This window comes from Phasianus colchicus, chromosome 33 (genome assembly GCF_987193195.1).
Source record: "Phasianus colchicus chromosome 33, bPhaCol1.hap1.1, whole genome shotgun sequence".
NCBI lineage: Eukaryota > Metazoa > Chordata > Aves > Galliformes > Phasianidae > Phasianus > Phasianus colchicus.
This window is the reverse complement of record NC_143468.1, coordinates 1,431,366-1,458,203: the sequence shown is the minus strand read 5'-3', so window position 1 is coordinate 1,458,203 and position 26,838 is coordinate 1,431,366. Positions and strand designations below refer to the sequence as shown.

Here is a 26,838-nt window from a genome sequence, read left to right as displayed (position 1 = left end):
TCCCCCCCCCCACGACGAGGAGCCCCCTCCCCACTCACTTCCCCACCGACAGCAGGTTGATGGCGATGGCTGAGCCGATGACCTCCTGCATGTCGGAGCCGATGATGGCGAGCTCCACCATCAGCCACAGGATGATCCGCGGCACCTGGGGGGGGGCAGGGGGGAAAAAGTGCTGCTGAGGATGGGGAGAAGGTGGGGGGGAGAGGGGTGAGCTGGGCCGTGCAGCACTGGGGTGGGGGGGGGGGTGAAGGGCGGTGAGTGGTGCCACGCAGCCCTGGGAAGGGGAGAAGATGAGGGGTGCTGTGAGCAGTGCCCTGCAGAGCTGGGGAAGGGGAGGAGAGAGGGACAAGTGTCAAATGGGGACGTTGGTGGCCCTGCATGTGGCGGGGGGGTCGGAGATTCAGGATCATTGAGGTCCCTTCCAACCCTGGCCATTCTGTGATTCGGAGAGGGGTGGGCTGTGCGCTTCCATGCAGCCCTGGGGGGGAGGAGATGGTGAGGGGTGGGCAGTGGGGGGTGCCCTGCAGCCATGAGATGGGGGGATGGTTGAAAGGTGGGCTATGAGAGGTGCCCTGCAGCCATGGGGAGGGGGGGGAGATGAGGGGTGGGCTGTGAGCAGAGCCCTGAAGTCATGGGGAGGGAGAGAAGTGGGCTATGAGCAATGCCATGCAGCCATGTGAACAGGGAGAAGGTGAGGGGTGGGCAGTGGGGGGTGCCGTGCAGCCATGGGGAGGGGAGAACACGTGGGGTGGGCTGTGAGCAGAGCCTTGCAGCTATGGGGAGGGGGAGAAGGAAAGGGGTGGGCTGTGAGCAGTGCCATGCAGTCCTGGGGAGGGGGGGGAGAAGGTGAGGGGTGGACACTGGGGGGTGCCCTGCAGCCATGGGGGGGGGGGGGAGATGAGGGGTGGGCTGTGAGCAGAGCCATGCAGCCATGGGGAGAAGGTGATGGGTGGGTGGTGAGTGGTGCCATGCAGTCCTGGGGGGGGGGAAGAAGGTGAGGGGTGGGAGTTGGGTGGTGCCATGCAGACATGGGCAGGGGGGAACATGTGGGGTGGGCTGTGAGCAGAGCCTTGCAGCCATGGGGGGGGAGAAGATGGTGAAGGGTGGGTGGTGAGGGGTGCCATGCAGCCATGGGGAGGGGGAGAAGGAAAGGGGTGGGCAGTGGGGGGTGCCCTGCAGCCATGGGGATGGGGGAACACATGGGGTGGGCTGTGAGCAGAGCCTTGCAGCTGTGGGTGGGGGGGGAAGATGAGGGGTGGGCTGTGAGGGGTGCCCTGCAGTCCTGGGGGGGGGAAGAAGGTGAGGGGTGGGAGTTGGGTGGCGCCATGCAGCCATGGGTGGGGGGTGGTAGGACGAAGGGTGGGCCGTGAGCAGCGCCCTGCAGATCTGGGGAGGGGGAGGAGAGGGCTGGGCTGTGATCAGAGCCCTGCGGCCATGGGGGGGGGGGGACAGGAGGTCAGAGCAGTGCCCCCCCCCCGCTCACCCTGCGGTACTGGCGATGGCAGACCTCCGCCAGGTGCAGCCCCGTCACCACGCCGAGCCGCGCCGCCAGGCGCTGCAGCAGCAGCCCGATGACCGTGGCCAACAGCAGCACCCAGAGCAGCTGCAGGGACGGGGGGGGCGGGGGGGGGAAGTGCTGAGCGCGGAGCAGAAGGAGCTCCTGGGGCAGCCCTGGGTCACAGAGCCCCTCGGCAGCACGGCTCTGCACTGCTCATCACCCAGCATCCGCACAGCCCAACCCCAAACCCAACCTAAAGCCTCCTGTCCCAACCCCAACCCTGACCCCAACCCCAACCCTGACCCCAAACCCTCCTGTTCAACCCCAACCCCAACCCTGACCCCAAATCCAACCCCAACCCCTCCTGTCCCAACCCCAACCCCAACCCCAACCCCAACCCTGACCCCAAACCCAACCCCAACCCCTCTTGTCCCAACCCCAGCTCTCTTACCCTGACCCCAAATCCAACCCCAACTCCTCCTGTCCCAACCCCAAACCCTCCTGTCCCAACCCCAACTCTCTTACCCTGACCCCAACCCCAACCCCAACCCCAAACCCTCCTGTCCCAAACCCAGCTCTCTTACCCTGACCCCAAACCCAACCCCTCCTACCCTTCCTGCCCCAACCCCAACCCCAACCCCTCCTGTCCCAACCCCAAACCCAACCCCAACCCTAACCCCAACCCCAGCCCCAAACCCTCCTGTCCCAACCCCAACTCTCTTACTCTGACCCCAGACCCCAACCCCAACCTCAACCCCAACCCCTCCTGTCCCAACCCCAACCCCAAGCTCTCCTGTCCCAATCCCAACCACAACCCCAAATCCAACCCCAAACCCCCCTGTCCCAACCCCAACTCTTACCCTGATCCCAACCCCAACCCCAACCCCTCCTGTCCCAACCCCAAACCCAACCTCAACCACAACCCCAAACCCAACCCCAATCCCTTCTGTCCCAACCCCAAACCCAGCCCGAACCCCAAACCCTCCTGTCCCAACCCAACTCTTACCCTGACCCCAAACCCCAACCCCAACCCCTCCTGTCCCAACCCCAACCCCAACCCTGACCCCAAATCCAACCCCAACTCCTCCTGTCCCAACCCCAACCCCAACCCTGACCCCAAATCCAACCCCAACCCCTCCCACCCCTCCTGTCCCAACCCCAACCCCAACCCCAACCCCAAGCCCTCCTGTCCCAATCCCAACTCTCTTACCCTGACCCCAGACCCCAACCCCAACCCCTTCTGTCCCAACCCCAACCCTGACCCCAAACCCAACCCCAAACCCAACCCCAACCCCAAACCCCCCTGTCCCAACCCCAACTCTCTTACCCTGACCCCAACCCCTCCTTCCTTGACCCCACACCTTTCCGCTCCGACCCCAAACCTTCCTCCCCTGACCCCAAACCCTTCTCCTCCTCCCTGACCCCAAACCTTCCTCCCCTGACCCCAAACCTTCCTCCCCTGACCCCAAACCTTCCTCCCCTGACCCCCAAACCTTCCTCCCCCCAAACCTAACCCAAACCCTTCTCCTCCTCCCTGACCCCAAACCTTCCTCCCCCGACCCCAAACCCTTCTCCTCCTCCCAACCCCTCCTCCCCTGACCGAAGTCCTCCTTCCCCCCCAGCCCCCCCAGACCTTGAACCCCGCCACGGCTCCGGACTGCAGGTCGGACTCGATGTTGCCGGGGTCGAGGTAAGCGATGCTCATCAGGAACCCCGGCCCCGTGAACGCCCACAGCTTGCGGAAACTGAAGCACGAGTGCTGGGGGGGGGGGAAACCTCAGCCCCAGGGGCAGCGCAGACCCCCAGGGGCAGCTGGAGCCCCGGGAGCAACGAGGACCCCAGGAGAACAGAGCCACGGACCCCCAGGAGCACCAAGGACCCAAAGGAACAGCATGGACCCCCAGGAGCACTGCAGATCAGGAGCAATGAAGACCCCCAGGAGCAGCACAGACCCCTGGGAGCAGTGCACACCTCTGGGGAACCACCCCAGACCCTCAGGGTGGGGGTCCCTGCACCCTGGGAGCAGCATGGACCCCCAGGAACAGCATGGACCCCCAGGACCACTGCAGACCCCCAGGAGCAGCACAGGCCCCTGAGAATAGTGCAGACCCCCACCCAGCACAGACCCAAAGGAGCAGCATGGACCCTGAAGAGCAATGAAGACCCCCAGGAGCACAGAACCATGGACCCCCAGAAGCAGTTTGGACCCCCAGGAGCAATGAGGACCCCCAGGAGCAGCACAGATCCAAAGCAGCACAGACCCCCAGGAGCAATGAAGACCCCCAGGAGCACAGAACCATGGACCCCCAGGAGCAGCACAGATCCCAGACCCTCAGGGTGGGGGTCCCTGCACCCTGGGAGCAGCACGGACCCCCAGGAGCACCAAGGACCCAAAGGAACAGCATGGACCCCCAGGAGCACTGCTGACCCCCAGGAGCAATGAAGACCCCCAGGAACAGCACAGACCCCCAGGAATACTGCAGACCCCCAGGAGCAACAAGGACCCCCAGCAGCAGCACAGACCCCCAGGAACAGCGCACAGATCCCAGACCCTCAGGGTGGGGGTCCCTGAACCTGGGAGCAGCATGGATCCCTGAGAATAGTGCAGACCCTCAGGAGCATCACAGACCCAAAGGAGCAGCATGGACCCCCAAGGGCAATGAGGACCCCCAGGAGCACCATGGAACCATGGACCCCCAGGAGCAATGAAGACCCCCAGGAACAGCACAGACCCCCAGGAATACAGCAGACCCCCAGGAGCACAGAACCATGGACCCCTGGGAGCACCGTGGACCCCCAGGAGCACTGCAGACCCCCAGGAGCAGCACAGAGCCCCGGAAGCAGTGCAGACCCTCAGGAGCACCAAGGTCCCAAAGGAACAGCATGGACCCCCAGGAGCACAGAACCGTGGACCCTCAGGAGCAATGAGGACCCCCAGGAGCAGCACAGACCCAAAGCAGCACAGACCCCCAGGAGCAATGAAGACCCCCAGGAGCACCATGGAACCATGGACCCCCAGGAGCAACGAGGACCCCCAGGAGCAGCACAGACCCCCGGGAACAGCGCACAGACCCCAGACCCTCAGGGTGGGGGCCCCTGCACCCTGGGAGCAGCACGGACCCCAGGAGCAGCACAGACCCCTGAGAATAGTGCAGACCCCCACCCAGCACAGACCCAAAGGAGCAGCATGGACCCCGAAGAGCAATGAAGACCCCCAGGAGCACAGAACCATGGACCCCCAGAAGCAGTTTGGACCCCCAGGAGCAATGAGGACCCCCAGGAGCAGCACAGACCCAAAGCAGCACAGACCCCCAGGAGCACCACGGTCCCAAAGGAACAGCACAGACCCCCAGGAGAACCACAGACCCCCAGGAGCAACGAGGTCCCCCAGGAGCAGCACAGACCCCCAGGAACAGCACACAGACCCCAGACCCTCAGGGTGGGGGTCCCTGCACCCCAGGAGCAGCACGGACCCCTGAGAATAGTGCAGATCCCCAAAGCAGCACAGACCCAAAGGAGCAGCATGGACCCCCAAGGGCAACGAGGACCCCCAGGAGCACAGAACCGTGGACCCCCAGGAGCAGTTTGGACCCCCAGCACCACTGCAGACCCCCAGGAGCAGCACGGACCCCTGGGAGCAATGAAGACCCCCAGGAGCACAGAACCATGGACCCCTTGGAGCACCGTGGACCCCCAGGACCACTGCAGACCAGGAGCAGCACAGACCCCTAAGAATAGTGCAGACCCCCAAAGCAGTACAGACCCAAAGGAGCAGCATGGACCCCCAGGAGCAACGAGGACCCCCAGGAGCAGCACAGACCCCTGGGAACAGTGCCCAGATCCCAGACCCTCAGGGTGGGGGTCCCTGCACCCTGGGAGCAGCACGGATCCCTGAGAATAGTGCAGACCCTCAGGAGCAATGAGGACCCCCAGGAGCACAGAACCATGGACCCCCGGGAGCAGTGTGGACCCCCAGCACCACTGCAGACCCCCAGGAGCAGCACAGACCCCTAAGAATAGTGCAGACTCCCAAAGCAGCACAGACTCAAAGGAACAGCATGGACCCCCAGGAGCAATGAAGACCCCCAGGAACAGCACAGACGCCCAGGAATACAGCAGACCCCCAGGAGCACAGAACCATGGACCCCTGGGAGCACCGTGGACCCCCAGGAGCACTGCAGACCCCCAGGAGCAGCACAGACCCCCGGGAACAGTGCACAGACCCCAGACCCTCAGGGTGGGGGCCCCTGCACCCTGGGAGCAGCACGGACCCCCAGGAGCAGCACAGACCCCTGAGAATAGTGCAGACCCCCACCCAGCACAGACCCAAAGGAGCAGCATGGACCCCGAAAAGCAATGAAGACCCCCAAGGAGCACAGAACCATGGACCCCCAGAAGCAGTTTGGACCCCCAGGAGCAATGAAGACCCCCAGGAGCACCATGGAACCATGGACCCCCCGGAGCAGCACAGACCCCCAGGAGCACCATGGTCCCAAAGGAACAGCATGGACCCCCAGGAGCAACGAGGACCCCCAGGAGCAGCACAGACCCCCGGGAACAGCGCACAGACCCCGGACCCTCAGGGTGGGGGTCCCTGCACCCTGGGAGCAGCACGGACCCCCAGGAGCACTGCAGACCCCCAGGAACAGCATGGACCCCCCAGGAGCAGTGCACATCTCTGGGAAACCACCCCAGACACTCAGGATGGGGGTCCCTGCATCCTGGGAGCAGCACGGACCCCCAGGAGCACCAAGGACCCAAAGGAACAGCATGGACCCTCAAGAGCACTGCAGACCCCCAGGAGCAATGAAGACCCCCAGGAACAGCACAGACCCCCAGGAATACTGCAGACCCCCAGGAGCACAGAACCATGGACCCCTGGGAGCACTGCAGACCCCCAGGAGCAGCACAGACCCCCGGGAACAGCGCACAGACCCCAGACCCTCAGGGTGGGGGCCCCTGCACCCTGGGAGCAGCACGGACCCCAGGAGCAGCACAGACCCCTGAGAATAGTGCAGACCCCCACCCAGCACAGACCCAAAGGAGCAGCATGGACCCCCAGGAGCAATGAGGACCCCCAGGAGCAGCACAGACCCCTGGGAACAGTGCACAGATCCCAGACCCTCAGGGTGGGGGTCCCTGCACCCCGGGAGCAGCACGGATCCCTGAGAATAGTGCAGACCCCCACCCAGCACAGACCCAAAGGAGCAGCATGGACCCCTAAGGGCAATGAAGACCCCCAGGAGCACAGAACCATGGACCCCCAGGAGCACTGCAGACCCCCAGGAGCAGCACAGACCCCCGGGAACAGCGCACAGACCCCGGACCCTCAGGGTGGGGGTCCCTGCACCCTGGGAACATCACAGACCCCTGAGCGCAGCGCAGCCCCCACCCTGGGTGTTGGGACAGGGAGGAGGAGGAGGAGGGGGGGATGTTTGGTGGTTTTGGGGTTGGGGGGGGGAGGGGGCGGCGCACCCACCGTCTCATCGTCGGGGATGGGGATTTTGCTGTCGAAGTAAGTGGTGAAGGCTTCCTCCTCCTCCTCCTCCCCCTGCAGCGGCTGCAGCGCGTTCCTGCTGCCCGACGCCGAGCCGATGCTCTCCGCGGGGCCGCGCTCTGCTGGGGGCACAGGGAGGAGTGAGGACGGCACGGAAAGCGGCGGCGGGGCGGATCGGGACCCCTGAGACCCCCATCAACCCCCCCCCCCACCCTCGACCCCCGACCCCCCCCCACCACTCACTGCTCTCCGCCATCGCGCTGTGAGCGGCGGGGCGGCACGGGGCGCTTTTCCATTCCGCTCTTGCATCATCGGAGCGGCGGCGCTCCGCCCGCCCCAAAGCAAAACCTCCCCCCTCCACCCCCCCCCCGCCCCCCACCGCCCAGAGATTTGCACAACGGGGGCACGGAGGAGCCGGTCCGGCTGGTCCGGCAGGGATGGGTGGGCTGCGCTCCCCCCCCGGGATGTGTGGGGCAGAGCTGTGGGGCAGAGCTGTGGGGCAGGGAGAAACAGGGCAGAGACATGGGACAGAGATGTGGGGCAGAGAGAAACAGGGCAGAGCTGTGGGGCAGAGCTGTGGGGCGGAGATGTGGGGTGGAGATGTGGGGCAGAGATGTGGGGCAGGGAGAAACAGGGCAGAGCTGTGGGGTGGAGATGTGGGGCAGACATATGGAGCAGAAACGTGGGGCAGAGATGTGGGGCAGGGAGAAACAGGACAGAGCTGTGGGGCGGAGATGTGGGGCAGAGCTGTGGGGTGGAGATGTGGGGCAGAGAGAAACAGGGCAGAGACATGGGGCAGAGATGTGGGGCAGATATATGGAGTAGAAACGTGGGGCAGAGATGTGAGGCAGAGAGAAACAAGGCAGAGATGTGGGGCAGAGCTGTGGGGTGGAGATGTGGGGCAGATATATGGAGCAGAAACGTGGGGCCAAGAGAAACAGGGCAGAGACATGGGACAGAGATGTGGGGCAGAGACGTGGGGCAGTGCTGTGGGGCAGAGCTGTGTGTAGATCTGTGGGGCAGAGCTGTGTGCAGTGCTGTGGGGCAGAGCCCCATTTCTCCCTCCTGGACGATGTCAGGCTGAGCTCCACTCACCCTCGGATGCTCGGAGGTTGCTGTAGGGCGGCCCCATGGCTGAGCGCTGCTCTGGGCCCGGGCCGGGCTCTAAAGGGGCTCCGTTGGCTGCAATGAGAGGGGGGAGATCGGTTATGGGGCAGCGGGGGGAGGAGGGGGGCTATGGGGCAGTGAGGGGGGGGTTATGGGGCAGTGGGGGGGCGGGGAGCAGCACCCGGCTGTGGCACGAGGTTGTGAAAGCAGGGCTGGAATTTGCTGCGGTGCAAAACACCGCGCCCTTATGGGGCATGTGGGGCTGTGCCAGGAGGGCAGCGTCGCAGCGGGAGGCCAACATCACCAGCAACACCGCGACCAACACAGCAACCAACACTGCCAGCAACACCGCGACCAACACTGCGACTAACATCGCCAGCAACACCGCGACCAGCACCACAACCAACACTGCCAACTACACCACAACCAACACTGTGACCAACATCGCAACCAACACCTCCACCAACACCACCAACGCTGCCACCAACACCACATCCAACACCTCCACCAACACCACCACCAATGCTGCAACCAACACATCCAACACCTGCACCAACACCGCAACCAACACCGTGACCAACACCGCAACCACCACAACCAACACCACAACCAACACTGTGACCAACACTGCAACCAACACCGCAACCAACACCGCAACCAATACCACCAACACCACAACCAACACCGCAACCAACACCACCAACACTGTGACCAACACCACAACCAACACTGTGACCAACACTGCAACCAACACTGTGACCAACACCACAACCAACACCACCAACACCGCAACCAACACCACCAACACCGCAACCAACACCGTGACCAACACTGCAACCAACACCACCAACACCGCAACCACCACAACCAACACCACCACCACCACCGCCGTCCACCCCCAGCACAGCACCCCACAGCGCAGCCCACGTTAAAAACCGACGGCCAAACATCCACTGGTAATTAACGCCATCGCCACCGCTAATTAACACCTAGACATCGGAACCAATTAAGAGGCACACCAACACACCGAGCGGCCCCCGCAGTGACCCGGGGGCCGCCATGGCGGGACGGACGGCAGGACGGCAGGACGGACGGCAGGACGGCACCGCCGCCCATCAGAGCAAACACGGCGCTGACCTTGGGCGGGACGAGGAGCTCAGCAAACAGCCCTGGGGCTTTGGCTGCCACGTGGAATGCAGCCGGGCTGCCAGCACCCACCGCAGCCCCAGCCTGGGGCACAGAGCCCCCCCGTGCCCCCCACTGCCCCTCCAGTGCCCCCCATTGCCTCTCATTGCCCCGCGGTGCCCTCCAGTGTCTCCCACTGCCCTCCATTGCCCCCCAAGGCCCCCCATTGCCTCTCATTTCCCCCCAGTGCCCCCCATTGCCCCCATTGCCTCGCATTGTCTCCCACTGACCCCCATTGCCCCCATTGCCCCCCGGTGCTTCCCATTGCTTCCCAGTGCCCCCCATTGCCTCTCATTGCCCCCTGGTGCCCTCCATTGCCCCCCAATGCCTCTCATTGCCTCTCATTGCCCCCCAGTGCTTTCCATTGCCCCCATTGCCCCCCATTGCCCCCAGTGCCTCACATTGTCTCCCACTGCCCCCCACTGCCCCCCATTGCTCCCATTGCCCCCCGGTGCCTCCTATTGCCTCTCATTGCCCCCCAGTGTCTCCCACTGCCCTCCATTGCTCCCACTGCCCCCCAGTGCCCCCCATTGCCTCTCATTGCCTCCCATTGCCCCCCAGTGCTTTCTGTTGCCCCCATTGCCCCCCATTGCTTCCCACTGCCCCCCCGGTGCCTCCCACTGACCCCCCCACTGCCTCCCATTGCCTCTCATTGCCCCCCGGTGCCCCCCAAGGCCCCCCATTGCCTCCCGCTGCCCCCCATTGCCTCTCATTGCCTCGCATTGTCTCCCAGTGCTTTCCATTGCTCCCACTGCCCACCAGTGCTTTCCATTGCCCCCATTGCCCCCCATTGCCTTCCAGTGTCTCTCATTGCCTCCCACTGCCCCCCACCGCCCCCCAATGCCCCCCATTGCCTCTCATTGCCCCCTGGTGCCCTTCATTGCCCCCCACTGCCCTCCATTGCCTTCCATTGCCCCCCAGTGCCCCCCATTGCCTCCCAGTGCCTCCCACTGCCCCCCAATGCCCCCCATTGCCTCTCATTGCCCCCTGGTGCCCTTCATTGCCCCCCACTGCCCTCCATTGCCTTCCATTGCCCCCCAGTGCTTTCCTTTGCCCCCATTGCCCCCCATTGCCCCCCAGTGCCCCCATTGCCCCCCAGTGCCTCTCAGTGCCCCCCATTTCCTCCCAGTCCCTCCCACTGCTTCCCAGTGTCTCTGGCTGCGTTCTGCGCAGTGCCCCCCAGGGAACCACTGGCCATCGTGGCCACCAGGGCACACTGCTGCCTCCTGGTCACCCTGTTGTCAGTCCATTGGCCACCACTGGCCTTCGTGGCCATCAGGGCACATTGCTGCCTCATGGCCAACTTCTGTTCACCCCTTGGTCACCCTGTTGGTCAGCCCTTGGTCAACCCATTGGCCACCACTTGTCCTTGTGGCCACCAAGACACATTGCTGCCTCCTGGTCACTCTGTTGTCCAACTCTTTGGCCACCACTGGCCTTTGTGGCCACCAAGGCTCACTTCTGCCTCATGGCCAACCTCCGTTCACCCCTTGGTCACCCTGTTGGTCAACCCTTGGTCAACCCATTGGCCACCACTTGTCCTTGTGGCCACCAGGGCACATTGCTGCCTCCTGGTCACTTTGTTGGCCAACTCTTTGGCCACCATTGGTCTTTGTGACCACCAAGGCTCACTACTTCCTCATGGTCACCCTGCTGTCAACCCATTGACCACCACTGGCCTACATGGCCACCAGGACACACTGCTAACTGGTGGTCACCCTGTTGGCCAACTCTTTGGCCACCACTGGCCTTTGTGACCACCAAGGCTCACTTCTGCCTCATGGCCAACCTCCGTTCACCCCTTGGTCACCCTGTTGGTCAACCCTTGGTCAACCCATTGGCTACCACTTGTCCTAGTGGCCACCAGGACACATTGCTGCCTCCTGGTCACTCTGTTGGCCAACTCATTGGCCACCACTGGCCTTTGTGACCACCAAGGCTCACTTCTGCCTCGCAGTCCCCCTGTTGGACCCCCACGCCCTCCTCCCCACAGCTCCTTCCCCACAGCTCAGCCCCCGATCCTCACATTCCCTGTGTTTCCTGATAGCCCTCAGCCACTTCTGAGTGCCACCACCCATCACGAGTGCTGCAGGCCCGGGGGGGGCACAGGGCGGGCACCCAGTGAGAACAATTCCGGGCATTGATGGCGCAGGGCTGCGTGCTGGGCTTTGATGTCAGCGCTTCCTTCCTGCCCCCGGCACAGTCAGCAATGCTGGCACAGCCACGCGGCCCCACGCAGCCCGACATGATGAGGATGGGGGGCAGCGCTGGGGGTGACATCGGGGTCGGGGTGACACCACGGTTGGGGTGACATCGGGGTCGGGGTGACATCGGGGTCGGGGTGACAACAGGGTTGGGGTGACATCGGGGTCGGGGTGACAACAGGGTTGGGGTGACATCGGGGTTGGGGTGACATCGGGGTCGGGGTGACAACAGGGTTGGGGTGACATCGGGGTTGGGGTGACATCGGGGTTGGGGTGACAACAGGGTTGGGGTGACATCGGGGTTGGGGTGACGCCGGGGTCGTGGTGATGTTGGGGTGGCAGGGACACGATGGTCATGGTGACATCGGGGTCACGGTGACATCGGGGTTGTGGAGACAGCGGGGTCACGGTGCAATTGGGGTCGTGGTGATGTTGGGGTGGCAGGGACACTATGGTCACGGTGAATCAGGGTCATGTTAACATTGGGGTCACGGTGACATCGGGGTCGTGGTGACACCGGGGTTGGGGTGACACTGGGGTCATGGTGATGTTGGGGTGGCAGGGACACTATGGTGAATCAGGGTCATGTTAACATTGGGGTCGTGGTGACATTGGGGTCGTGGTGACATTGGGCTCACATTAACATTGGGGTCGTGGTGACATCAGGGTCATGGTGACACTGGGGTCATGGTGATGTTGGGGTGGCAGGGACACTATGGTCATGGTGACATCGGGGTCATGGTGACATCGGGGTCATGGAGACAGCGGGGTCACGGTGAAATTGGGGTCGTGGTGATGTTGGGGTGGCAGGGACACTATGGTCACAGTGAATCAGGGTCACGTTAACATTGGGGTCACGGTGACATCGGGGTCGTGGTGACACCGGGGTTGGGGTGACGCCGGGGTTGTGGTGATGTTGGGGTGGCAGGGACACTATGGTGAATCAGGGTCATGTTAACATTGGGGTCATGGTGACATCGGGGTTGTGGAGACTGCGGGGTCATTGTGAAATTGGGGTCGTGGTGACATCAGGGTCATGGTGATGTTGGGGTGGCAGGGACACTATGGTCATGGTGACATCGGGGTCACGGTGACATTGGGGTCATGGTGACATCGGGGTCATGGAGACAGCAGGGTCACGGTGAAATTGGGGTCGTGGTGATGTTGGGGTGGCAGGGACACTACAGTCACGGTGAATCAGGGTCACATTAACATTGGGGTCGTGGTGACATTGGGCTCACATTAACATTGGGGTCACGGTGACATCGGGGTTATGGTGATGTTGGGGTGGCAGGGACACTATGGTCACGGTGACATTGGGGTCACATTAATATTGGGGTCACAGTGACATCGGGGTCACGGTGACAATGGGGTCACATTAACATTGGGGTCATGGTGACATTGGGGTCGTGGTGATGTTGGGGTGACAGGGACACTATGGTCACGGTGACATCAGGGTCACGGTGACATTGGGGTCACAGAGACATCGGGGCTGTGGGTGACATTGGGGTCACAGATACATTGGGGTCACGGCTCTATAGGGGTCATGGTGCCATTGGGGTCGTGGTGCCATTGGGGTTGTGGTGCCATTGGGGTCGTGGTGCCATTGGGGCCACAGTGACATCGGGGCTGTGGGTGCCATTGGGGGCATGGATACATTGGGGTCACGGCTCTATAGGGATCGTGGTGCCATTGGGGGTCAGGGTGCCATTGGAGCACAGTGATATTAGGGCTGTGGGTGCCATTGGGGTCACAGCCATATAGGGGTTGTGGTGCCATTGGGGTCGTGGTGCCATTGGGGTCAGAGTGCTATTGGGGTCACAGTGATATTAGGGCTGTGGGTGCCATTGGGGTCACAGCTCTATAGGGGTCGTGGTGCCATTGGGGTCAGGGTGCCATTGAGGTCACAGAGACATCAGGGCTGTGGGTGACACTGGGGTCACAGATAGATTGGGGTCGCGGTGCCATTGGGGTCACAGCTCTATAGGGGTCGTGGTGCTATTGGGGTCACAGCGACATCAGGGCTGTGGGTGACACTGGGGTCACAGATACATTGGGGTCACGGATATATAGGGGTCAGGGTGCCATTGGGGTCGTGGTGCCATTGGGGTCAGAGTGCTATTGGGGTCACAGTGACATTGGGGCTGTGGGTGCCACTGGGGGCATGGATACATTGGGGTCACGGCTCTATAGGGATCGCGGTGCCATTGGGGTCACAGTGACATCAGGGCTGTGCGTGACACTAGGGGCATGGATACATTGGGGTCACGGCTCTATAGGGATCATGGTGCTATTGTGGGTCAGGGTGCCATTGGGGTCACAGTGATATTAGGGCTGTGGGTGCCATTGGGGTCACAGCTCTATAGGGGTCGTGGTGCCATTGGGGTCAGGGTGCCATTGAGGTCACAGAGACATCAGGGCTGTGGGTGACATTGGGGTCACAGATACATTGGGGTCACAGCTCTATAGGGGTCAGGGTGCCATTGGGGTCAGAGTGCTATTGGGGTCACAGTGACATTGGGGCTGTGGGTGCCATTGGGGGCATGGATACATTGGGGTCACAGCTCTATAGGGGTCACGGCTCTATAGGGATCGCGGTGCCATTGGGGGTCAGGGTGCCATTGGGGTCATAGTGATATTAGGGCTGTGGGTGCCATTGGGGTCACAGCTCTATAGGGGTCGTGGTGCTATTGGGGTCACAGCGACATCGGGGCTGTGGGTGACACTGGGGTCACAGATACATTGGGGTCACGGCTCTATAGGGGTCAGGGTGCCATTGGGATCACAGTGACATTGGGGCTGTGGGTGCCATTGGGGTCACGACTATATAGGGGTCATGGTGCCATTGGGGTCGTGGTGCCATTGGGGTCAGAGTGCTATTGGGGTTACAGTGACATCGGGGCTGTGGGTGCCACTGGGGGCATGGATACATTGGGGTCACAGCTCTATAGGGATCGTGGTGCCATTGGGGTCAGGGTGCCATTGGGGTCACAGCGACATCAGGGCTGTGGGTGACATTGGGGTCACAGATACATTGGGGTCACAGCTCTATAGGGGTCATGGTGCCATTGGGGTCGTGGTGCTATTGGGGTCAGGGTGCCATTGGGGTTACAGTGACATCGGGGCTGTGGGTGCCATTGGGGGCATGGATACATTGGGGTCACGGCTCTATAGGGGTCGTGGTGCCATTGGGGTCAGGGTGCCATTGGGGTCACAGCGACATCAGGGCTGTGGGTGACATTGGGGTCACAAATACATTGGGGTCACGGCTCTATAGGGGTCAGGGTGCCATTGGGATCACAGTGACATCGGGGCTGTGGGTGACATCGGGGGCATGGATACATTGGGGTCACAGCTCTATAGGGGCCACGGCTCTATAGGGATCGCGGTGCCATTGGGGGTCAGGGTGCCATTGGGGTCACAGTGACACCGGGGCTGTGGGTGCCATTGGGGTCACGACTATATAGGGGTCATGGTGCCATTGGGGTCGTGGTGCCGTTGGGGCCACAGCGACATCAGGGCTGTGGGTGACACTGGGGGCATGGATACATTGGGGTCACAGCTCTATAGGGGTCAGCTCTATAGGGGTCGCGGTGCCATCGGGGCAGTGGGTGCCATTGTGTCACGTCTCTATCGGGGTCGCGATGCCTGGGGGCAGCGGCTCCCTGCTGTCCGCACCCGGAGCCCCCCGGACCCGCCGCCCTCGTAACGACCCCGCGGAGCCCCCCGCCCCTCCGCAACTCCCACGGACCGCCGCCCCCTCCCCCCCCCGCCGCCTCGCAGCCCCCCTCAGCCCCGAGGACCCACAGCCCTCCGGGGACCCACAGCCCTCCGGGTTCCCCCGCCGCCCCCCCCCCCGTGTCCGCTCACCGCCGCCCCCGCTCCCGCCCAACGCCGCCGCCGCCGCCGCATTCCACGCGCCGGCCCGACTGCGCTCGGCTGCGCTCGGAGCGCTTCGGCTACCGGAACTCCATTCGGGAGCGCTCGGCAGCGCTCGGGTCTATTCGGACCCGCTCGGGTTCACTCGGCGCCGCTCGGCTCGGGAGCGCTCGGAGCCGTTCGGAGCCGTTCGGCTCAAGATCGCTCGCGTCCGTTCGGCGCCGCTCGGCTGGGAAGAGCTCGGGTCCATTCGGACCCACTCGGGTTCACTCAGCGCCTCTCGGCTCCGGACCGCTCGGGTCCCTTCGGCGCCGCTCGGCTCGGGAGAGCTCGGGTCCATTCGGACCCACTCGGGTTCACTCAGTGCCGCTCGGCTCGGGACCGCTCGGCACCTCTCGGCTCGGGACCGCTCGGGTCCGTTCGGCACCTCTCGGCTCGGGACCGCTCGGGTCCGTTCGGCACCACTCGGCTCTGAGCCGCTCGGGTCCGTTCGGACCCACTCGGCTCGGGACAGCTCGGGTCCGTTCGGACCCACTCGGCTCTGAGCCGCTCGGGTCCGTTCGGACCCACTCGGCTCGGGACAGCTCGGGTCCGTTCGGCACCACTCGGCTCTGAGCCGCTCGGGTCCGTTCGGCACCACTCGGCTCTGAGCCGCTCGGGTCCGTTCGGCACCACTCGGCTCTGAGCCGCTCGGGTCCGTTCGGCACCACTCGGCTCTGAGCCGCTCGGGTCCGTTCGGACCCACTCGGCTCGGGACAGCTCGGGTCCGTTCGGCACCACTCGGCTCTGAGCCGCTCGGGTCCGTTCGGCACCACTCGGCTCTGAGCCGCTCGGGTCCGTTCGGCACCACTCGGCTCTGAGCCGCTCGGGTCCGTTCGGCGCCGCTCGGCTCGGGACCGCTGGGGAGTCGGCGCGGAGCCGCCTCTGCTCGCCGCGCAGCGCGGTTCTTTTGGGGCAAAATGCCTTTTTTTGCGGGTCCTGCTACAATTCCGGCTCTTTTCCAGCAGGAAAACATTGGTTTTCCATCACCTCAGCGCCTCCCGTGAGAACTGGAGCTGACACTTCGTGAGAGCTCAGACCGGAGAACCACCACCACCCCAGAAAAAAACCCAAAAAGAGCCGAAGAGGATTCCCCCAAAACGCCCCAAACTCCCAAAACCGCCCCCAAAGCCCAGCCGGCAGCGCGGGGCTCTCACCCATCTCCGGGGCGCTGCGGGGCTCCGTGCGCTGCTCCCCAGCCATGCTGCTCCGCGTCCCCGCCGTCCCCACCGCCCTATAAGTGCGGTCCCCACCCGTGGGCAGAGTCCCCAGTGGGGCACGGGGCCACCTGCCGCCCCCCGAACGGCTTTGATGTGCGTCCCGATGGCTCCCGGCCCCTTATCGCGGCCGTCCTCATTAACAGTGCAGCCGTAATTAGCGCGGGGTCTGGACTCTGCTCCTCCGCACCGTTCCCCCGATTACCCCAAACGGGCACCGCTGCACGCGGCGCTGATAATGCCTTATCGGGATCAATGGGGCGGCTATCGGCGACCTGAACCCTACGGCTGTGGGGCTGATAACCCTCGGCTCCGGGACGGGCCGAAAAGCCGCGGTGCCGTTTGATAAAGGAGAGCTGAACGCCCGCCCGCAGGCGGCGGGCACGTATGGGGAGCGGAGTGCGTGACCGTCCCCATGTGCTGGACGGGGTTGGCATCGGGCGGGGAGCCGCGGTGTGGGGCAGGGTGGGGCTGGAGGGGGGGTGGGGGGGTCAGGGGTGGCTGGTGGAGGAGGAGGTCATGGGGCAACGGTGCGTCGTGGTGGATTAAAGCATCACGGCGTCGCGGCTGACTGCTGGTGGTCAGCGGTTCGCCATGAGCCAGCAGTGTCACCTGGCGGCCAAGGTGGACAATGGGGTTTCCATTGGCCAATGGTTGAGCAAGGGGGTGACAATGTGTCTTCGTGGCCAAGAGGGCCAATAGGGGTCCTGGTTGGTCAATGGTTGGCTAAAAGGGTGACAATGAGCCAGCAGTGTGAGCTGGTGACCAAAAGGGCCAGCAGGGTCCTGGTTGGCCAATGGTTGACCAAAAGGGTGACAATGAGCCCGCAGTGTGAGCTGGCAACCAAGAGGGTCAAACAGGGTCTTGGTTGGCCAATGGTTGGTCAAGAGGGTGACAATGAGCCAGCAGTGTGAGCTGGTGACCAAGAGGGCCAGCAGGGTCCTGGTTGGTCGATGGTTGGTCAAGAAGGGGGCAATGAGCCAGCAGTGTGAGCTGGTGAACCAATGGTGACCAAGAGTTGACCAAGGGTTGAGCACAGGGTGTTTGTGAGCCAGCAGCGTGCCCTCGTGGCCAAACTGGCCAATGGTGACCCGGTTGGCCAATGGCTGACCACAGGCTGACCGGTGACTGACCAGCAGTTGGCCAGTGGCTGAGCACAGCCCACGAGGCAGCACTGCGCCCCGCTGGCCGAAGGCTCCCTGTGGGGCACCGCACGGAGCACAGCCAGCAGGCAGGGAGCAGCTCCCCGCTCTGTGCTGGGAGCCCCATCCGGAGCGCTGGGCCCGGTGCTAGGCTCTCTCCCCAGTTTGGGGCAGACTGGGAGGTGCTGGGAGCCCCTCCTGGTGGAGATGGGCTGAGAGCCCCGGGGAGAAAAGGAGAGCGGGGCTCCGCGCAGCGCTGATCCACTCCTGGCGGGGGATGAGGCCGCGCTCCGCCGGGAGCCCCGCTCGGAACAGCCGCTCCGTTCGGGGCTCCATTCCAAGATGGCGCCCGCCACGTCTTCCGGCGCCGCTTCCGCCCTCTTTCACGTGACCGCAACACAACCGTTTCCTTTTCCGGTCACGTGCCCCCTCCCCCGCCGCCGCCAAGATGGCGCTGTGCAGGGCGGGCCGCTGCGGGGCGGTGCGGCTGTGGGGTTCCGCTCCTCCCCTCCTGGCGGCGCTCAGGTGAGCGGGGCCGGGCCGGGGGTGGCCGCGGGGTCGGATGCGGGGCGTTGGGTTTCCCCCGGAGCGCCGGTGCCGATCGTGGAGCCCCGCGGTTGTCGGGCCCGCAGCCCACGGGGATCCCCGGCGCGGTTGTGGGGCCCTCTGAGATCTCCTCCCCCTCCTCCGGTGGTCGTGGGCCGCCGCGCGCGCTCCCGGTGCCGCCCCCGGCCCTCAGCGCCACAGTGCTGTTATCCATAGACCCCCCCAGACCCCAAGTAACGGCCCTGCGGTCCCCCAGACCCGCTGCCCCAGGCACGGAGCTCTTGGGTAGAAGCCATGGACAAACCTCCCCCCAGACCCCCAGTATCGGCTGAGATCTCCAGGCGGGGGCTGCGGACCCCCCTCAGACCCCCCACGTACCAGATGTAGATCTCCAGTTATGCCTGTGGATCCCCTTAACACCTCCCAGGCCCCCCAAGTACCAGATGTGGACCCCTGAGTATTGGCTTAGGCCTCCAGATATTGGCCACCGACCCCCCTCAGACCCCCAGGTTCAGTTGTGCCCCCCCAAATACCAGATGTAGACCCCCCCAGTAATTGGTGAGACCTCCAGGCGTTGCCCCTCAGACCCCCAGGTATCAGCTAGGCCCCCCCACGTATTGGTTATGCCCCACCAGACCCCCCAGGTACCAGATGTGGAGCCCCAGTTATTGGCTGAGAGCTGCAGGTATTGCATGTGGACCCCCCCAGACCCTCAGATATCAGTTAGGACCCCCCCCCCAGCCCCTCAGGATTGGTTATGCCTTCCCAGCCCCTAGCTGCAGACCCCCTGGGACCCCATTTGCAATTCACACATCTCTCCATAATCCTGAATATCAGACCGCGACCCTCCTTGGAAAAAGCAGAGCTGAGAAACCTCATTAATAAACACCTAATTGACTTCATTAACCCCCCCCCTTCCCCCTCAGGCCGCCCCCGGTGCTCTCCCTGCCCACCAAGGCGAGCTCCCGCTGGGCTCTGGGCGCTCGGTGGCTCCGCAGCCGCTACGAACGTTTCCTGCAGCGCAGCTTCCCCCGCCTCTACGCTCTGCACTCTGCCTTCACCACAGGTAACGATGCTTTGTGGGGAGGGGGCTTCGAGGGGAGGGGGCTCTGAGATTCCCAGGTGTCAGCTAGACCCCCCCCTGGTATTGGTTAGACCCCACCAGACCCCCCAGGTACCAGATGTGGACCCTCAGTTATTCACTGAGTCCTGCAGGTATTGCATGTGGACCCCCTCCAGACCCCCAGATATCCATTGCTCTGAGGGGAGGGGGCTTTGAGACTCCCAGGTGTCAGCTCGGCCCCCCAGGTATTAGTTAGGCCCCACCACACCCCCCAGATATGAAATGAGGACCCCCCAGTTATTGGCTGAGAGCTGCAGGTATTGCGTGTGGACCGTGTCCAGAACCCCAGGTATCAGTTGTGCCTCCCCAGACCCCCAGGTTTTGGTTGTTCTGAGTGGAGGGGGCTCTGAGACCCCCGGGTATCTGTTGCTCTGAGGGGAGGGGGCTCTGAGAACCCCAGGTATTGGTTATGCCCCACCAGACCCCCAAGGGACCAGTTGTGGAACCCAAATTATTGGCTGAGACCTGCAGGTGTTGCATGTGGACCCCTTCCAGAACCCCAGGTATCAGTTGGGCCTCCCCAGACCCCCAGGTTTTGGTTGTTCTGAGTGGAGGAGGCTCTGAGACCTCCAGCTATGCATTGCTCTGAGGGGAGGGGGCTCTGAGACCCCTAGGTGTCAGCTAGGTCCCCCCAGGTATTGGTTAGACCCCACCAGACACCCCCAGCTATGAGAAATGGACCCCAAATTATTGGCTGAGAGCTGCAGGTATTGCGTGTGGACCCCTTCCAGAACCCCAGGTATCAGTTAGGCCTCCCCAGACCCCAGATATGCATTGCTCCGAGGGGAGGGGGCTCTGAGACCCCCAGGTATTGGTTATGCCCCACCAGACCCCCAAGGGACCAGATGTGAACCCCAAATTATTGGCTGAGACCTGCAGGTGTTGCATGTGGACCCCTTCCAGAACCCCAGGTATCAGTTGGGCCTCCCCAGACCCCCAGGTTTTGGTTGTTCTGAGTGGAGGGGGCTCCGAGACCCCCAGCTCTGCATTGCTCTGAGGGGAGGGGGCTGTGCTGGTGCCATGTGTGTCTCTCAGGTGTCGAGTTGCTGCTGGCCGACGCCAGGGAGGTGCGACGGATCCGACAGGCGATGTCCCGCGAGGGGCTGAGCGCAGCACAGCTGAACTACAGGGACATGGAGCGGCTGCGGCAGGTGAGTGCTGCTCCAGGGGGCTGGGAGGGGAGGGGGGGGGGGGGTCCTTGGGTGTTGTGGTGTCTGTGTGTGTGTTGGGGGGGGGGCAGCTTGGATTCCTGTTGGTTTGTGTCCCTCTGATGGCACTCTGCAGTTCCGCAGGGATGTCCTCAAGGCCGTCCCCGTCGCTCTCATCGCCATTCCGCCCTTCGCCAACTTCCTGGTCCTGCTGCTGATGTGAGTTGTGTCTCTCAACCCCCTCTGCCTTCTCCCCCCCACTCCTCTACCAGGAGCATCCAAACTGGTCCCCCCCTCCTCTTCCCCCCTCCTCAGGATCTGTGTGCTGACGGCGCTCCTTCCAATTGTGGACAATTGGTTCTGGAGCTGTAATTACAACCAGAGAGTTTAATGGGCCCCCCTGTGCCCCTCCTGTGCCCCCTCACTGCCCCCTGTGTCCTCCATGCCCCTCTTGTGCCCCTCCCTGCTTCTTCTGTGATCTCTGTACCCCCTCCTGTGCCCCTCCTGTCCATGCTGTGTTCCCACTGCCCCCCCATGCTCCTCCTGCCTCTCCTGTGCCCCTCCTGTCCATGCTGTGTTTCTCCTGCTCCCCTCCTGTCTGTGCTGTGCCCCCTCCTGTCTGTGCTGTGCCCCCTCCTGTCTGTGCTGTGCCCCTCCTGTCCGTGCTGTGCCCCTCCCCATTCCCCATGTCCCTTCCTGTCCGTGCTGTGTCCCCTCTTGTCCATCCTGTGACCCCCATGTCCCCTCCTGTCCATCCTGTGCCCTCCTTCCCTCCCCTGTGCCCCTCCTGTGTCCCCCCTACCCCTTACTGTATCCCTCCCGTACCCCTCCCTGCTCCCCCCACCCCTCTTGTGCCCCTCCTGCAACCCGCCCCCGACTCCCCCTGCCCCTCCTGCCCCCCTCCTCCCCCCCCCTCAGGTACTTCTTCCCACGGCAGCTCCTCATCCGCCACTTCTGGACGCCGCAGCAGCAGCAGGAGTTCAGTGAGGAGAACCACAGCGCCCGCCGTGCTGCCTACCCTGCTGTGCTCAGCTGCCTGGACACGGCTGTGCAGTCCCTGCCTCAGCAACGGCTGCAGCACCGCCTGCGGGAGCTCTGCGTCGAGGTGGGGTCTGCACCCCGTTCTGCATCCCACCCCCACCCCCAGCCCGTCCCATCCCCACCCTCATTTCCATCCCTCCCCGTCCTATTATCAATCCCCCTCCACATCCCATCCCTGTTCCCATCCCTGTTCCCATCCCTGTTCCCATCCCTGTTCCCATCCCTGTTCCCATCCCTGTTCCCATCCCTGTTCCCATCCCTTCCCCATTATCATTCCCTACTTTCATCCCGTTCCCATCCCTTTCCCCATTCCTGTCCCGTTATCAATTCTCATCCTCAGCCCATTCCCACCCTCATTTCCATCCCATCCCCATTCCACCTCCATCACCTTCCCTCTCCCCTTCCCCACCCACATCCCACTTCCACCCCCTCCCCACCTCCATCCCCTTCCTCATCCTTGTCTCATTATCAATCCCCACCCCACACCCATCCCATCCCATCTCCACGGCCCCCATCCCATTTCCACGGCCCATCCTCCATGCCCCATCCTTTTCCCCATGCCATTACCAGTCCACATCCCACTTCCATCCCCTTTTCATCCCTTTCTCCATCCTCATCCTATCTCCTATCCCCATCCCAATCTCATCCCCAGCCCCATTCCCATCCCATTATCAGTTCCCATCCTACTCCATCCCTATCCTGACCCCCATGCTCATCCCACCCCCATCCCATTATTGATCCCCATCCTGCCTCCATCCCCACCCCACCCCACCCCATCCCCCACCCCACCCCTCCCGTTGTGGCACTGCTGACCTCCTGGTGCTGCGCAGGTGCAGCGCGGCCGCCATCCCCTCGTGGCTGAGCTCTGTGCTGTGCAGTCGCTGTTCTCAGGTCCGGCCCTGCGCCTGGGGGAGCTGCGGGCAGCCCACCTGGTGAGTGCTGTGTGCCCCACACCGTGCCCCACTGCCTTCCCTTCTCCGTGCCCCAATCCATGCCCTGCATCTCATTCCACCGCCACCCCGTGCCCCAGTCTGTGCTCCGTGCCCCATCCCATGTCCCTCTCTGTGCACTCTGTGCCATGCTCTGTGCCCCATCCCATGTCCCACTCCATTCCGTGGCCCATGTCTCACCCCCATGCCCCATATTGTGCCCTATTCCATGCCCTGTGCCCGACTCCATGCCATGCCCCATGCCCTATTCCTTTCCATGACCCATGTCCCACTGTGTGCCCCATTCCATGCCCTGTGCGCCATCCCATGTTCCACTCCATGTCCCTCTCTGTGCCCCATGTCTCATTCTGTCCCCACCCCGTGCCCAGCTCTGTGCCCCACTCCGTGCCCCTCTGTGCCATGCCCCATGTCCCACTCCGTGTCCCAGTCTATGCCCTGTGACCCGCCCTGTGCCATGCCCCATGTCCCAGTCCATCCCCATCCATGCTGTGCTCCAGTGTCCCACTGTGCCCCATCCCATGTCCCACTCCACGTCCTGCTCTGTGCCTCATTCCATGCCCCTCCCTGTGCCCCACATCCCCGCTCCATGCCATGCCCCATCTCCCACCTCGTGCCCCACACCGTGTCCCCATTCCGTGCTCTGTGTCCCTCCCTGTGCCATGCAATGTCCCATCCCGTGTCCTGCTCCATGCCAAGCCCCATGTCCCTCTCTGTGCCCCATTGCATGCCCTGTGCCCCTTTCCATGCCCCTCTGAGTGCCGTGCCCCACGTTCCATCCCATGTCCTGCTCCATGCCCCACTCTGTGCTGTGCCATGTCCCATTCCATCCCCACCCCGTGCCATGCCCCATGTCCTGCTCCATGCCTCACTCTGTGCCATTCCCTGTCCAGTTCTATCCCCACTCTGTGCCATGCCCCATGTCCCAGTCAGTCCCTGCTCCATGCCATGTCCGTCCTGTGCCCCTCTCCATGCCCCACATCCCCACTCCATGCCATGCCCCATGTCCCAGTCAGTCCCATTCCATGCCATGCTCTGTGTCCCATTCCAAGTCACACCCCGTGTCCCATTCCATCCCCATCCCATGCCATGTCCTGTACCCCTCTCCATGCCCCACATCCCTACTCCATGCCATGCCCCGTGTCCCAGTCAGTCCCTGCTCCATGCCATGCCATGCCCCATTCCATGCCATGCTCTGTGTCCCATTCCATCCCCACCCCATGCCATGCCCCACATCTCAGTCAGTCCCTGCTCCATGCCGTGTCCTATGCCCCTCTCCATGCCCCACATCCCTACTCCATGCCATGCTGTGTCCCATTCAGTCCCTGCTCCATGCCATGCTCTGTGTCCCATTCCATCCTTAGTCCGTGCCATGCCCCAAGTCTCAGTCAGTCCCTGCTCCATGCTGTGCTGTGTCCCATTCCATCCCCACCCCATGCCCCCTGTCTCAGTCAGTCCCTGTGCCCCTCTCCATGCCCCACATCCCCACTCCATGCCATGCCCCGTGTCCCAGTCAGTCCCTGCTCCATGCCACGGTGTCCCATTCCATGCCATGTCCCATTCCATGCCATGCTCTGTGTCCCATTCCATCCCCACTCCATGCCATGCCCCCTGTCTCAGTCAGTCCCTGTGCCCTCTCTATGCCCCACATTCCCATTCCATGCCATGCTCTGTGTTCCTGTCCATCCCCATCCCATGCCATGCCCTGTCTCAGTCAGTCCCTGTGCCCCTCTCCATGCCCCACATCCCCGCTCCATGCCATGCTCTGTGTCCCATTCCATGCCATGTCCCATTCCATGCCATGCTCTGTGTCCCATTCCATCCCCACCCCCTGCCATGCCCCACGTCCCAGTCAGTCCCTGCTCCATGCCATGCCCCGTGTCCCATCCCATGTACCACCCCATGCCATGCCTCCTGTCTCATTCAGTCCCTGCGCCCCTCTCCATGCCCCACATCCCCCCCCTGCCACGCCCCGTGTCCCATTCCCCCCCCGCCATGCCCGGTGCCCGTCCCCACGCCGTGCCATCCCGCAGCGGGCGCTGAGCCGTGTGCTGTTCCTGACTCCCCTGCTGCCCGCTGTCCTGGTGCGGCGCCGCCTGCGTTCCCACCTCCTGGAGATCCGGCACCTGGACCGCGCGCTGGCACGCCTGGGCCTGGCACAGCTGTCTGAGGAGGAGCTCAGAGCGGTGAGAGACCCCCCTGCTGGGGGTTGGCGGGGGTCCCGGCCTCCTCCCCCGTCCCGCAGTTGTGAATTTTGGGTGCTGAGCTCCCCCCCACCCTTGGTGCTCTGCAGGCCTGCTACCTGCGGGGGCTGAACCCCGCGCAGCTGAGCGCGGCGCAGTGCAGAGCGTGGCTGGAGCAGTGGCTGAGGCTGTCCTGCGTGCTGCAAGGTGGGTGGGGGGGGGATGGGGGGCGACCCTGTGCCACCAGGGGGTGGGGGGAGAAGGGGAGGGCGTTGTGTGTGTGGAGGCAGTGAGTCCCAGCACTGCTGCGTGGGGAGGTGGGGGTGCCCCAGCCCTGGAGGGGCTCAGGGCCGTGAATGGGGCCCAGGGTGGCTGCTGGGGAGGTGGGAGCAGCCCAGGGTGGGAGTTGGGACTGGAGGGGGGGCTGTGAGGACCCTTCCATCCCAACCATCCCCTGCTTCTGTGATCTTTCAGGACCCTTCCAACTCAATCACCCTGTGGTTCTGTGATCTTTCAGGGTCCTCCCAACCCAACCATCCCATGGCTTTCTGATCTTTCAGGACCCTTCCAACCCTATCTATGGCTTTGGGACCTTTCAGGACCCTTCCAACCCTATCTATGGTTTTGGGACCTTTCAGCACCCTTCCAACCCTATTTATGGTTTTGGGACCTTTCAGGACCCTTCCAACCCTATCTATGGTTTTGGGGTCTTTAAGGACCCTTCCAACCCAACCATCCTGTGGTTCTAAGATCTTTCAGGACCCTCCCATCCCAGTCATCCCATGGAATTCAGCCTTTGTCCCCCCCACCCACCCACTCAGAGGGGGGGGATCCCTGTGGGTACAGACTGAGCCCCCCCCAACACAAGGGGAAACCAAACAGACCCGAGGGGCTCAATGGGGGGGGCACAGGACCCCCCTCAGCCTCCACCTCCCTCTCTCCCATTGCAGCCTCTGAGGCGTCCCTGCTGGCCAACAGCATGGTGCTGCTGTCCCTCAACTACGCAGGAGCGAAGAAATGAGCACCGCTGATCCCTTTGCTGTGGCACCGTGTGCTCTGTGCCCCCCACCCCTGGGGGGGGGTCTGCAGGAGCAGGGCAGGAGGCACTGAAGAGTGGTGAATGTCAGCTCTTTGTCCTATCAGGGCGATGCCACTGCGGCTCTGTCCATTCCCCCGTGGCCACTGTAGCACTTTATATGTATATATGGGGGGGGAACAGGTGTCCCCCTACCCTACAACCCCCCCAAAAGGGACTCAGCTCAGCTCTGCGTGTCGGGTTGGATTGGGGAGGGGTCCCTGTGCTCCGCTCCACGTGGGATCCGCGGGGTCACCCCTTCCCTGTGCCCCACTGCGGTGGGGGGGACGCACAAATGTCCCCATTCGGGATGCGGAGCCCACTGAGCGCTGGTGTCACTGAGTTCTGTGCTGGTGTCACTGAGTTCTGTGCTGGTGTCACTGAGTTCTGCGTTGGTGTCATTGGGTTTTGATGTGATGTCATCGAGTTCTGCGTTGCTGTTGAGTTTTCATGCGATGTCATCGAGTTTTGACTTGATGGCACTGCGTTCTGCATTAACCACTGAGTTCTGTGGTGCTGTCATCGAGTTCTTTGGGTGTTGCTGAGTTCTGACGTGATGTCATCGAGTTCTGCGTTGATGTCATTGAATTTTGACTCGTTCAGCCCTACGTGAGCATTGAGTTTGATGTCATCAATTCTGCCGTGCTGTCGTTGAGTTCTGCGTCGGCGTCGTTGAGTTTTGCCTTGCTATCATTGGGTTTTGCATTGGTGCCATTGAGTTCTGCGTTGCAGTCATTGAGTTTTGACCCGATGTCATTGAGGTCTGCGTGACTGTCATCGAGATTTGACTTGCTGTCATCAAGTTCTGCTTAATTAATTAATTGACTTCTCCGTTGGTGTTATTGAGTTCTGCATTAGTTTCATTGAGTTTTGCATTGGTGTTACTGGGCTTTGACCTGATGTCATTGAGTTCTGCGTTGGTGTTGAGCTTTGAGTTGATGTCATTGAGTTCTGTATCGGTGCCATCAAGTTCTGCATTGGGGTCATTGAGTTTTGACTTAATGTCA

At 63.0% G+C, this 26,838-nt stretch overlaps 2 protein-coding genes across 9 annotated transcripts in view; one reads left to right on the top strand and one right to left on the bottom strand.

The window, feature by feature from the left end:
- SLC11A2 (solute carrier family 11 member 2) overlaps positions 1 to 16,586 on the bottom strand; it is a 40,487-nt gene extending 23,901 nt beyond the window's left edge. Inside the window, exons 1-6 of one of the 6 annotated variants that reach the window (XM_090128387.1) lie at positions 16,567 to 16,586; positions 8,091 to 8,177; positions 6,978 to 7,117; positions 3,132 to 3,257; positions 1,484 to 1,603; positions 39 to 145 (exon numbers count right to left, since the gene is read on the bottom strand). In XM_090128387.1, coding sequence (XP_089984513.1) covers positions 39 to 145; positions 1,484 to 1,603; positions 3,132 to 3,257; positions 6,978 to 7,117; positions 8,091 to 8,177; positions 16,567 to 16,570 — 584 coding nt within the window. In that variant the 5' untranslated portion in view covers positions 16,571 to 16,586. Of the gene's footprint in view, positions 1 to 38; positions 146 to 1,483; positions 1,604 to 3,131; positions 3,258 to 6,977; positions 7,118 to 7,238; positions 7,304 to 8,090; positions 8,178 to 15,361; positions 15,488 to 16,566 lie in introns of those variants that run through there. The other 5 variants (XM_090128388.1, XM_090128389.1, XM_090128390.1 and 2 more) reach the window with 5 other exon arrangements.
- Positions 16,587 to 17,122: 536 nt separating this feature from the next.
- On the top strand, positions 17,123 to 26,677 carry LETMD1 (LETM1 domain containing 1). Of its 3 annotated transcripts, none has more exons than XM_090128394.1 (9): positions 17,123 to 18,293; positions 19,241 to 19,380; positions 20,473 to 20,588; positions 20,722 to 20,804; positions 21,523 to 21,690; positions 22,457 to 22,558; positions 24,607 to 24,759; positions 24,867 to 24,963; positions 25,707 to 26,677. In XM_090128394.1, the coding sequence occupies exons 1-9, from the start codon at positions 18,111 to 18,113 to the stop codon at positions 25,775 to 25,777; spliced, it is 1,113 nt and encodes a 370-aa protein (XP_089984520.1). In that variant the 5' UTR covers positions 17,123 to 18,110; the 3' UTR covers positions 25,778 to 26,677. The 3 variants fall into 3 exon arrangements, with proteins under 3 accessions (XP_089984520.1, XP_089984522.1, XP_089984521.1); XM_090128396.1 differs by having other exon boundaries at positions 18,178 to 18,293; positions 20,730 to 20,804; XM_090128395.1 differs by having other exon boundaries at positions 18,178 to 18,293; positions 21,504 to 21,690.
- The last annotated feature ends 161 nt before the right edge of the window (positions 26,678 to 26,838 follow it).

Bases quoted from the DNA above. Each gene is read 5' to 3' on its own strand.
- LETMD1 (XM_090128394.1), top strand. From the start codon at position 18,111: ATGGCGCCCGCCACGTCTTCCGGCGCCGCTTCCGCCCTCTTTCACGTG. The intron at 21,691-22,456 runs GTGGGGTCTGCA...GGTGCTGCGCAG, and splicing joins TGCGGGAGCTCTGCGTCGAG to GTGCAGCGCGGCCGCCATCC. The intron at 22,559-24,606 runs GTGAGTGCTGTG...GCCATCCCGCAG, and splicing joins AGCTGCGGGCAGCCCACCTG to CGGGCGCTGAGCCGTGTGCT.